Source organism: Pygocentrus nattereri, chromosome 12 (assembly GCF_015220715.1).
Source record: "Pygocentrus nattereri isolate fPygNat1 chromosome 12, fPygNat1.pri, whole genome shotgun sequence".
Lineage (NCBI taxonomy): Eukaryota > Metazoa > Chordata > Actinopteri > Characiformes > Serrasalmidae > Pygocentrus > Pygocentrus nattereri.
In genome coordinates, this window is record NC_051222.1 from 33,854,095 (window position 1) to 33,866,119 (window position 12,025).

Here is a 12,025-nt window from a genome sequence, read left to right on the forward strand (position 1 = left end):
GCCTAATCACTTCCAAAATAAGCACATTTAGGTCTAGTTAGATATATTTTTGTTCAAATTTTTTCAATAGAAAACATTTCACTTTTCAGTTACATGGAGTTCATCCATCATGGATAAAGGGCTAAAATTCAGGTCTCCAAAAGTTTCCAGGGCTTGGTCATCAGCAAGCCACTGTATCTGAGGCCGAGCGTATTCTGAAACATCATTAGGCGAACCAGAAAAAAGGATCAGTTCAATTTTCTTGTGGGAAGCTCTTGTGGTCGTCTGTGTGGGCCGTGCGTTGCAAAAGAATGGGCGCCCCTGATCTCCACATTCTTCACATATAAATGCAACGACAGTGCTGCGAAATGAATGGAGAAAGGCTGATTCAATTGTAGAAATAGCCACATTTTTGCATTGGCCTTAAAGCCAAGAACCACCTCAAGACCTTTACAGTTAAGAGCGAAGGTGAGTCGAATGTCTCTGCGGCGCATTTAGAGGATTTGAAAAGCTCACTTTACTGCCAGTGGAGATTCTTGTGTGGGTGTTGAACAGTGTTTATCAAATCCTGGAGACGTGGCTCGGAGCCAGGCTTCTGTGTGTGTGTCAGTGTTGTAAGCACCCCGTGATTTACGCCGCAGAAGTCTGCAGCGACCACACCAAGTTCCCAGACTTCCATATGTTTCAGCAATCACGCTAAATAACACGTGTCCTTTGGTTCAGTCAGTAATGTTTTATAATCTTTTCTTTTCAGGTTCTCATCTACAAAACAAAACACAGAACAGTTCTTTTCTTTCTTTTCCTCAAATAGGTATATACATAAGACTCTGAGAGCATTAGCACAACCCCAATAGCTTAAAAGGCCTTTCGCCAGGCTTTCCCTTGTCCACATAAACCACTACTGTACATTCAGAAAATAAAGCAGACTCAATGTTGGCTCAATCACACAGGAAACATCGTCAGCAAGAATAAATACTTTTGGCAAAATTACACACAATGCAATATAAACAGGAACACAGTGGAAAGTTAAAGTTTGACAAAGAAAAAAAAAATCGAAATAATTTACGGGTTTTGTTCTATACTCCAAATGTCATTGGCTTGACAGGACATTTTGGTGGTTTGTTTCATTATTATTTTGTTTTCTTCTACAAAATTCAGGCTCCAATATAGCTGCTAAAACTGTTAGCTCTGCCATGTACTGACCAAATTTTATAGGTGACTGTACACCGGTGATGAAGTGATATCTGGAAAGGTATAACGAGTATAACATGTCTTCTAACCGATCTCCATCCCAATTTCCCCACATTTGAACACTTTGATAATGAATATTACTAACAAATATTTGAAGTATATAATTTTGTAGTCATCATGTTGAAAAAAAATGATGACAAGTGAATTCAAAGTATTTTTTTCCAGTTTTTTCCCTAATTAAGTCCAATTCCACCCCCTAGTTAACACCCCCCCAACAATCACATGATTCTACCAGTGCTAGGAGGGCGAAGGCAAGGCTAGCACAGGCTTCCTCTGAGTCCTGGGAAGTGAGTCGCTGCATCTTTTCGAACAGCTAATGCAACATCATTAGACAGCTGAACACACTTGGAGGAAAGCACCAACTGCTAGTTCTGTTATGTCAGCTAACAGAGGCCAATTATGGTCTCTCGGACCTCCAGCTACAGATGGCTTCACCAAGGATCAAACCCCCCGATGATATGGCCAATGCTTAGATGGTTGTGCCGCTCGGGAGCCTAATTCAAAGTTTTGAACGGTTGTGTTTGCATGGCTTACTTATCTTGAGTACATATATCTGTGTTACTCTGTAATTAAAACATCCAAAGTTTGTAAAAACATATGACTACAAACTTAGAGTTCCTTTCCTAGCAATGCCGAATCCTGATTTTAGGGATCTACCACCCTGGAAAGTTCAGATCTAACGTACTCTAACATTCAGATGTCACCGAAAGCCTTCACTACCTGGATTGGCTGTTTTTATTGGGACCTTTTAATTGTTCGTTCCTTATAGAACCATTTTGTGTGATTGTAAAGAACCTCCATATAAAGTAAGAGTTCACAAAAGAACCCTCAAACTGGAATAGAACCTTTATAGAAACTACAGAAGCAAGTCTAGAGCATTACTTAACAACTCAGATCTTAAGAGAAGAAAGTAAGGATTCAGGCTTGTGGTTATCACCAAGCTAATTGGTGTGCATAAGCTTCCATTATTTGTTAGTTGCATTGTAGAACTACAAAGCATGTCTTGGCTGTTCAACCACATTTGGAATAAAGACACAATAGTGTACATTTGATTTTTCGCAGAACTATCGCAACGCTACACCCAAATGTCTTCATAGTCACAAATGGCAAAGCATGTAATTTTCCACATCATGCATTCCCTGCAGTATCTGGAATGCTGTTCCCACACAGCAGTCGCACTACTCTAGGCCCTTAATCAGCCCCAGAGGCTTCTTGATTTGGAAGAAGAACCCCAGTGGATGCCAGTAAAGGCAGCGTTTACAACTCTCAGTCGAGTTCAGATTCTCTCAAGAACATTTCTCCCATCCTGGGTAATCTCAGGCCTGGAATGGCACTGTAGAGGAATGATAGAGCGTGTGCCTGTGCGAATTTGCGTGTAGACTCACAAACGCTCATCAGTTGTAACATTATTATGAGATTTTTCAGTGCTGCCAGGTGCTCGCTTGAGGCTAAATCTTTCCGTGTTTGTACAACAGAAAGGCTTTGGCTTATGAAACTTTGGGCCATAGTCAGGAGACCCAAGAGCTGGAGACTGTCATAATGAGAAGCCAAAAACCTTGAAGCTAAAAAATGAACCTTGTTCATTTTTAAATCCATTAGTTACATTAACAACTGAATGAAACCACAAAGCCAGTGCTGACTCATGGCTGGATTTTACCTGCTTCTATGTGTGACGCATTTTGGATGGTGAGTGGGCAAAAGTTAAATTGAAGCTTGTCCTACACCAGATCGCATTCAAAGCATTTCGAACCTACAAACTTTTTCAGAACTGTGAAAAAAACTTTGGGCAACTCCCTTCCTGTTAAAACAACCCCATGTGAAAACAGCTACTGGCACTTCCTTGGTGTATCTATAAGAATAACACTGCCCATTTGAGATTTAACCTTGTCCACTTGACCTCGGCATTTTTCCTCTGCAGGATCCCAGACACAATCTTGAAGGCTGTTCGAACACTGTACTGGGTCAAATGAAGTTTATTAGATGAGCCCTCGGGGTGAGGCGTCAGTTGGACATAAGTGTTGCCTTAAGAGCTGAAGCTGTTTTTAACTATAGCAGTGAACTACTTTAAAATGCTTATTACTTCAAAGCCATAATATTCAGATTGGGATTAAGATTGCGGACTACTCCGTTTGTTATACTCAACCACCAATATAGCTTAATTCTTTACTCTGCTAGCTTGCTAGTTAGCATGCTAAGAGCTACACAGCTGGCAACAACAAAAAGTAAGGCAATACACCAAAACAAAGCAATTACCCACAAATTGTATGCATGGCGTGTTCAAACTTTGTAATATTGTCTTGCATTTCAATATTTGCATGGCTAGCTGAGATAAACCTAGCCGAGTACAATTGCAATGCAGTTGAAATTCGGAGAGGGCATGTTAAAAAAACAAACAAAATAAACATTTTGAAACCCATACTTTTTTGTGGTGCAGTCTCTTTTACAGTAGTGTGGTATCCAGCAAGGGACGAACTCAACAACCACCAGGAAACTGGTAGCTCTCTGAGTTGTAAACGCAACAGAGATCAGCTTTTGGTCCTTTACAGCCAAATGAAATAGCACAGATGGAAGTGTCTTGATGGTATATCCACCATTCTTGCCCCACTGAACAACAGTTTGCCTACAAGCAGGAGGACAATCTCTGTTTTAGTTCCACTGCTCTTCCACTATGCCATTTTACAGTCTCCTGAAAGACCTCAAGATTTGATAGTCCTAAAATCAACTCTTAGATGGGACACTGCCTGTTCATCCATGCTTTCATCTCAAATTTGGGATTCATCATCTCAGGATCGCACAAGTCCATCGCAGGAAGTGATCAGGGTTCTGGTTCCCTCAGATGTCGCACTCATCCACCCCGGTTGGACAGTTCAGGCGCTCCTCCAAACAAATGTCCTCCGTTAAAGAGCTGCAGTTACTGGCACCTTCATGACGCTCAGAGGCCAAGCATAGGCCCACCCTCCCTCTCCCTGGGCCTACACCTGTGCCATTGCGGTGGTAGCTGATCACAAGTCGCCTGCTCTCTTCAGAAGGTGGGGCTGATTCCTGGGGCTCTGGGGTATCCGAGCGGTCTGGGGGCAAAGGCATGACTGTGCTGCCACTCTTCGGATGGGGAGTTTGGCTGTGGGTGTGTCGGTACTCTTCCTCAATATCTTTCCCTAACTTCCACCTTCTCCATCGCTTCAACATCTCATTCTGGACCTAGAGAGAGATGAAAGAGTAACACATTCAGGTTGAGAATCATTGTTTTACATGTTAAGTTGTTAGTTCTTTGGGTCTGGAATCCTCTGGAGAAACTGAATTGAAGAGGCTTTGAAGTTGAGCAGGTCTTGAAGGTGTAGTGTAAGGCAGCGGTTCCTCATCCTGGTCCTGGAATTAGATTCTGCCCTAACATGTCCATTTCAACTTTAGAAGAGTTAACATATTGTACTGGCCATGCTAGAGCAGGAAGAACATTGTAAAGTGCAGGACAGTCGGTACGTAATTGAGATCAACAATTGTACAAGTTTGAAAAAATGGTTCCTCTTACCTCTTTGTTGACAAAGCAGTACAAAATGGCCACCAGCAGACCCTGTGTTGGAGATAGATGGTTCTGTCAGACTTCTGAGACCACTTATTAGACTTTATAACTGTATAAGCCTCTATTGCATGAAGTTGCCTCAGGGCAACAAACTCATTTTCCTCACTTTACAATGACATGATTGTATCTACTGAAAAAGAAAGGGTTAATACTTAAGGGAAGACTTTGAATAAACCAATAAAGAGTGAGCACTAGACCACATTAGAAGCTTTTTGACATTTTGAAACCTTCCTACCTGCAACAGAACTCTGCAAACTTAAAACCGATGGTTCTTCAAGGGGTATTTAGTAAAAACGATGATTCTATATTGAACAATAAACACTCAAAGAACCCTTTGCCTGATTAAAGGGTTCTTTGCATCTTAGAAGTGTTCTTCAGATTGGGTGGAGAATGTGCTGTAGATGGTTTTATATAGAGCCTTGTTGAAAAGGGTTATATATAGCACCAAAAAAAGTGTTCTTCTATTCTAACAAGCCTAACATTGTAACAATAGAAGAACCCTTTATGATGCTATATGGAAACTTTTTCAAAAGCCATCTACAGTATATTCTCTATCTGAACAACTCTTTCATGATGCAAAGAGCCTTTTAAATCAGTTTGATTGTTCATTTTTTTATATAGAACTATTATCTTTTCTAAAGAACCATCACTTTTAACTCATGACCAGAAGAAAATGAGACGCCATCTATGGAGCTTGTTTTGTACAACTTGTTTTGGCCTGCCTAAAGTTGGAATTTGTAATTTTCCCTCCTTCCTTCAATAAACTGGAATCCCAGAGTGAACTGCACTGATTGCTACTCTGCAATGTGTTTGTTAAGTTAAGTGATACTTTTTTAATCCCACAAATGGGGAAATTCCACCTCCGCATTTAACCCATCCGTGAAGTGAAACACCACATACACACTAGTGAATAAACACACACTAGGGGGCAGTGAGTACTCTTGCCCGGAGTGGTGGGCAGCCCTATCCATGGTGCCCGGGGAGCAGTTGGGGGTTAGGTGTCTTGCTCAAGGACACCTCAGTCATGAACTGTCGGCACTGGGGATCGAACCAGCAACCTTCCGGTCACAGGGCCAGGAAATCGGCCTGAGTAACTATAAGCTTTAACCTCTAACCTGGAAGGAGCTGAAGAGCAAGTCGTAGAAGAGCCGAATGAGCCGCAGCAGAGACTCTTTGGAGACGGACTCGTCGATGACGAAGGTGAAGAGGATAGCGTGAATCCCCAACAGTGGAATGAGGGTCAGGGTGGACTTAGCCAATCTGAAAGAAAGAACATGTATCTACATCCTACTGACATTGTATGCTTATGAAATACTTTTGCTGATCTGAAGACAAAATATTTGGTATGCTTTAGTTTTGGATGATACACTGAAGACAGTAGAAACATCCATGTAGATGATTTGAAAAAAAAATATATGTATTTTGTAGTTTATGGGTTTAATTCATCTCCAATGGAAATGTGCACTTTATAACTTAGTAGTTTCAACCACATTGCCCACTGGTGGTCAATCATGTAGAGTATGTAACACATGTAAAAATCTTGGAAGGAAATGTCTCTCACTGTGTGAACAATATTTCCTTTGTAATTAATTACTTTTACAGAATATATGATATATTTTTATAATACATACAGTGATATGACAGGACAAAAGCTTCATTAGAATGTATTGACTACTTTCATTACCTTCAGTAGAGAACTATGTTTATTGTGTGAATGCAAGGCTCACACTGACCTCAACATCAAATATTAAAATCATGAGAACAAATAAGTGTTTATCATATTTCATAGATACAGTCATATGTTACAGTCAGATACAGATACAGTCAACTGTTCCAACCAATAAATGTGCTGCAGGTGGGCTTCAGCCTGCACTGCTTTACATGGTTTGAAGGATCAAAGTAGGAAAATATGTTAATATGCTAATTGCATTATTAATGCATTATTACCATATTATTACCACATTATTAATGCATTGTTACCATATTATTACAACATTATAATGCATTATTACTTTGCTAAGCTTGTCGGTCCTAGTTTCCATAATCCTTCCCCCTAAAACTTCTTAAAATGTCAATCAAACACTCTTAGCTAGAACTTTTTTCACACCATTAAATAGGTAAAGACTGAATAATCGTCACATCATCCAGCCTAGTTCATCTTCAATATACATTAAACATACCAATGAAGTTAGTAAAAGTTATTTACCTGAACTTATAGTCTGTGTACCTCATCTGATGAGCCTTAAGTTTGGACATCAAGATCTTTATGATTCTAATAAATATAAAGAAATTAATCTGTTTGAGAGAGAGAGAGAGAGAGAGAGAGAGAGAGAGAAGTAGAAGAAGAGAAAAATCTGATTTGTAAGGCACATTAGTCACACAAGCAGATCAAATCCCACTCTTACATAAACGGTTCAGATCACCATCCCATAATGATGTGTGTAGTTGGAAATGGATGAGAAGAGGAAGGCTGAGGGGGAGTGTAAGAGTATGAATGAGTGTGCATCTTTTATCTCGGTTGGGATGGAAATGTGAATTTTGCGATATTACCACTGACATATTATCTATGACTAATGCAGCAGGCCATGTAATGCAGTGCAATATACATGTGTTCACTAAAACAGCCCAAAGCCTCAGCTCGTCTCTCCTCATCGCCCTAAAATGGAAGCTCTGCTTCATATTTCAGGCAAATGAGATCAGAGCCTGCATCATCACCATTACCATCCTCATTACAGCGGACGTGCTGACGTGTCATTAAAAAGAAACGGAACGATTGGGCAAAAAGTTCACAATGTTTCCCATAGTAGAGCAACAAGGCAGGAGACATCGTCTTAAAGCCTGGATTGTGTTTGTACTTTGCTGTGCTAATTCAACTATCACCATCACTTGGTACCTTCACTGCTCTGCAAAGTCAGAGGCCACTGTTCATTGATGGCCATTAAAAAAGCAGAAAGCACATTTAACGGAAGCCCCAACAACATTACAGCATATAATGCGTCGACTCTTTGCCTTTTTGCACCTTCAGTTCTTTTCAGGAGGCCCACTTTCAGCTTTTCCCTGAAATCTGCAGGGATATTTTTCAAGGTGGTTGCATTTTCTCCTTCTCGCAACCCAAGGTGTCCAATTACAAATCTGGACTTATCGGACCATTAAACCTGCCTTCACATCTCAGGTGTCCAGGTTTGGTGTTGTACTGCAAATGTTCTTCTTGTTTGTCTATTTCCTTTTCCCAATAAGGGCTTCTTGACAGCACGTTTTCTCCATTTGCGGATAACGGCTCTGACTGTGGTTCGCTGGAGTCCCAGAGTCTTAGGCCCAATCCCATTTCTTCTTTTTACCCCTACCCCCTGTTTTGGAGTGTCACCCTACCCCCATGGAACTGAGTTACAAGAGGTAGTGGTTGAAATCTCGCCCTACGAAATGGGACCCTCAAATAAATAAATAAATAAATAAATAAATAACAGGTTACTGGCGCTGCTCTTTAGGCGACTGCGTCTGCAGCGACAGCAGAGGTGGGTAAAGTTCAGCTCCTCACTGCCGGGCTTTAGTTACATTTGGGGCATCATGCGCCTTCAAACGGGGGATATAAGACACTCATTTATTATCACACACCACTAATTCTTTGGTGATACAAAGCTGAAGCTATTCACCAGGTTCTTGTTTGAATATCACTGTTCCACCTTAAATGGTGCATTAGTTACATTCTGGCGCTTCAGCCGTTAATACTGCTGGACTTTTTTAAGGTGGAACAGGAAAGTTACCTAGCTAGCTACCGAGACATCAGCATGCTCTTCGCGATTTCTATGTTTGTTATGAAGAAAACAACCACAATACACTGAAATAAAGCTAAACTTAAGTTAATACAATGGTTATAGTCATTTTTAACGTAGAAAATATTGACATTTGTGGGCTGTTTTGGTTGCTCGAGCAGCCATCTTGCCCTGTTTTTTGTCTTTTTGTTCTCATAACAGTCCGTTTTTGAGTGAACCTATGAAAATCCTGCATTTGGAGGGCCGTGTAGCCCTAACACTTCGAACCACCCCTCTACCTCAATAAAAAATGGGGACACCCTAAACCTAGACATGAACGCGCAAAACAGAGGGCTAAGGGCCAAGTGGTAGGGGCAAGTGGTGAAATGGGATTGGGCCTTAGCAATGGCTTTGTGACCCTTTCCAGGAAAGAGTTTGGTTTACTAGTTGATCTAGTAGCTAAGGGGGCAATTACTTTTTCACACTGGGTCAGGTAGGGCCGAATGGCATTTTGACTTCGGGTAAATGAAATCATCATTTAAAAACAGCTTGTTGTGTTTACTTGGGTTATCTTGCTTTAATATTAAAAGTAGTTTAACAACCTGAAACATTCATGTGACAAATATGTGAAAATAGAAAAAATTGGGAAAGGAGGCAAATAGTTTTTTTCACCTAAGTAATCACCTAAGAAATCTTGGCTGATCCACCATCATGTCCCCTTGACCATCTGCTAGGATCTCCAACTAAACCTCAGTCATAGTCACTGTAAGCCTCCCTCACACTATACTGAGCTCCTTACCTGTTCAATCCAACATCTTCCCAGCAGTCAGTCAATTCATTCTCATACTTTGAGGTGATGATGATGGGCTTCTAACGTTAGTCAGTGGTTAATATGAATGTTTGTCTGATGATTAGACTCTCTTTGCTTCTTTATTCTTCATCACTTTGTTCATTGAACATTATTCTTTATTCTAGTAACTCTCGCTGCTTTTCGGTGTTACTGATTTCCAGTATCAACCAGAGAAAGATGTCTTGCCCTTTTTGGTCTTGGTTCCTCTCAGTGGTTCTTACTCATGCTCTTAGAGAGTTACCATGTATGAGTACTGGTTCATCGTGGTGGTTCTTCTTCATGCTTTTGGGGGGTTGTCACTGTTGAGTCTTGGTTCCTCTCAGTGGCTGATCCTCAGACTCCTAGGGAGTTGCCATTTTTGAGTCTTGATTCCTTTCAGTGGTTCTCCCTGCTGCTTTTAGGGACTTTTCATTTTTGAGTCTTAGTTCCTCTTAGAGGTTCTCTCTCATGCTCTTAGGTTTCACTTTGTGGTTCTTCTTCATGATTTAAGGAGTTTTCACTATTGAGTCTTGGTTTCTCTTAGTAGGTCTTCAGGATTTTAGGAAGTTTTCAATGTTGAGTCATGGTTCCTCTTAGTGGTTCTATTTCATGCTCTTAGGGAGTTCTTGGTTTCTCTTAGTGGTTCTTCTTCATGCTCTGAGGGAGTTGTTGGTTCCTCTTAGTGGTTCTTCTTCAGGATTTTAGGGAATTTTCACTGTTGAGTCTTGGTTCCTCTCAGTGGCTGTTCTTCATACTCTTAAACAGTTATTCATTCTCAGAGTTGATTCTCTTTAGCGATTCTTGCTAATTTTCTTAGGAAGTTTTTTTTTTTCACCACTGTTGAGTTTGGCTTGCACTGTAAGAGCTTGGACATAGCTTTCTGTGAAGCTGCTCCATGACTAGAACGGCTATACGAACAAATTAGAATTTAATTGATTGTAAATTTTGGTTAAGGAGGAAAATGTGTAAATTTGATATGCAGGGCATCCAGTCTCAATTAGTAAAGACTTCCTCAAAGCTTCAGGTGTACTGACTGTGACAAAACACACTGTTTATAAATGTGTCTTTCTAAGCGCTCTCTTTCTTTCTCTCTCTCTCTGACAAGATACATAGAAGAATGAGTTCATTCGCTAGTGCTGTATGCATGTGTTGCTGTGTGTGCATGCGCTATAAGCCCCTCACCAGATAAGCAAACAGAATGGGTGAGCGGATTATCCACCAGTAGCCCATGTTTACGTTCCTCTCCCAGCACCTGCACACAGAACACAGTACAATCAATATTGACCTGGATTATATTCTGGATTTCACTTTATAAATGTGAACACCTTCCAGGTGTGACTGAATCTTGATTAACAGGCACGTGATTGAGTCTGAAGACATTTTAAAACCTGCAATTCACACAAAAACTGTAATGCCCACTTTACTGGAAGCCCTCCATCTTACTAGTATAGAGTTTCAGATCTTAGCTATTCAAGCTGTTGTGTTAGCCACTCTCTAGCCCCTTATCAGTGGTCAGTTCTCAACCACAGACCTCCTGGCTGGATATCTTAAGGTAACAACCATGAGACCTAGTGGAAACATAGAATTGACAGGGTGGAACAAACTGAGTGTGGACTTGTTAACACTTTTCAGACTCGTCCATCAGATGCCCAGATAGAGAAGTGTGATTGATCATTCCAGAGAATCTGTTTGCACTGCTCCAAAGTCCAGTGGCAGTGTGCTTTACCCCACCACAACCCACCCATGACATTGCTCATGGAGATCTGAGGCTTATGTGCTGCTGCTCGGCCATCGATACCCATTTCGTGAAGCTCCCAACAGTGGTTAATGATGATGATGATGATGATGATGATGATGATAGTGGTGTCTGCATACTTTTGGCCATATATTGTATGTGTTAAATGTTCGGAGAAAACAAAATGTGATGTAAACATAAACACTACATGAGCTGATCTGAAGGCCACATGAAGTTTGGAGGTCTGTAGTGATTGACTCTGCAGAAAGCCGGTGACCTCTGCTCACTATGCCCCTCAGCATCCACTGACCCCGCTCTGTCATTTTACGTGGCCGACCACTTCGTGGCTGAGTTGCTGTCGTTCCCAATCACATCCACTTTGTTATAATCCCACTGACAGTTGACTGTGGAATATTTAGTAGTGAGGAAATTTCACACTTGGACTTGCTGTCTTTCACTAATGTCTGTAGAAGCAGTCTGCAGGCCTAAGTGCTTGTTTTTACACACCTGTGGCCATGGAAGTGATTGGAACACCTGAATTCAATGATTTGGATGGGTGAGTGAATACTTTTGGAAATATAGTGTAGCCTTTCACTGCCTATCATGCTTGTGCTATTGATTGTACTCCAGATGTTAAAAACAAAGGGATGGGAGGAATTTGGGGCTATGTTTTAGAGGAGGTGTAGCCTTGTTAGCAGCAATCCAACACCAACTGTTGAAGAGGTCGTGCCCAAATTCATATTCTCATATTTTCATACAAGTTCGTGCTTGGCCTGCTATGCTGACCATAGCTGACCACCCAGATAATATCTGGTCAGCAGTGGTCTTATAGTGGTCCATTTCCAGTGGTCAGGGCAGAGAGGGCTGATAAACTGTGCAATAAGAGATGGAATAGAGTCTGTAAC

General features: G+C 41.1%; 1 protein-coding gene across 1 annotated transcript in view; it reads right to left on the reverse strand.

The window, feature by feature from the left end:
- Window positions 1-692: 692 nt before the first annotated feature.
- Window positions 693-12,025, reverse strand: part of gcgrb (glucagon receptor b) — an 82,482-nt gene continuing 71,149 nt past the window's right edge. Inside the window, exons 10-14 of the mRNA XM_017682675.2 lie at window positions 10,568-10,637; window positions 7,014-7,102; window positions 5,923-6,067; window positions 4,757-4,798; window positions 693-4,428 (exon numbers count right to left, since the gene is read on the reverse strand). Of these exons, the coding sequence (XP_017538164.1) occupies window positions 4,063-4,428; window positions 4,757-4,798; window positions 5,923-6,067; window positions 7,014-7,102; window positions 10,568-10,637 (712 nt within the window). The 3' untranslated portion in view covers window positions 693-4,062. The remainder of the gene's footprint in view (window positions 4,429-4,756; window positions 4,799-5,922; window positions 6,068-7,013; window positions 7,103-10,567; window positions 10,638-12,025) is intronic.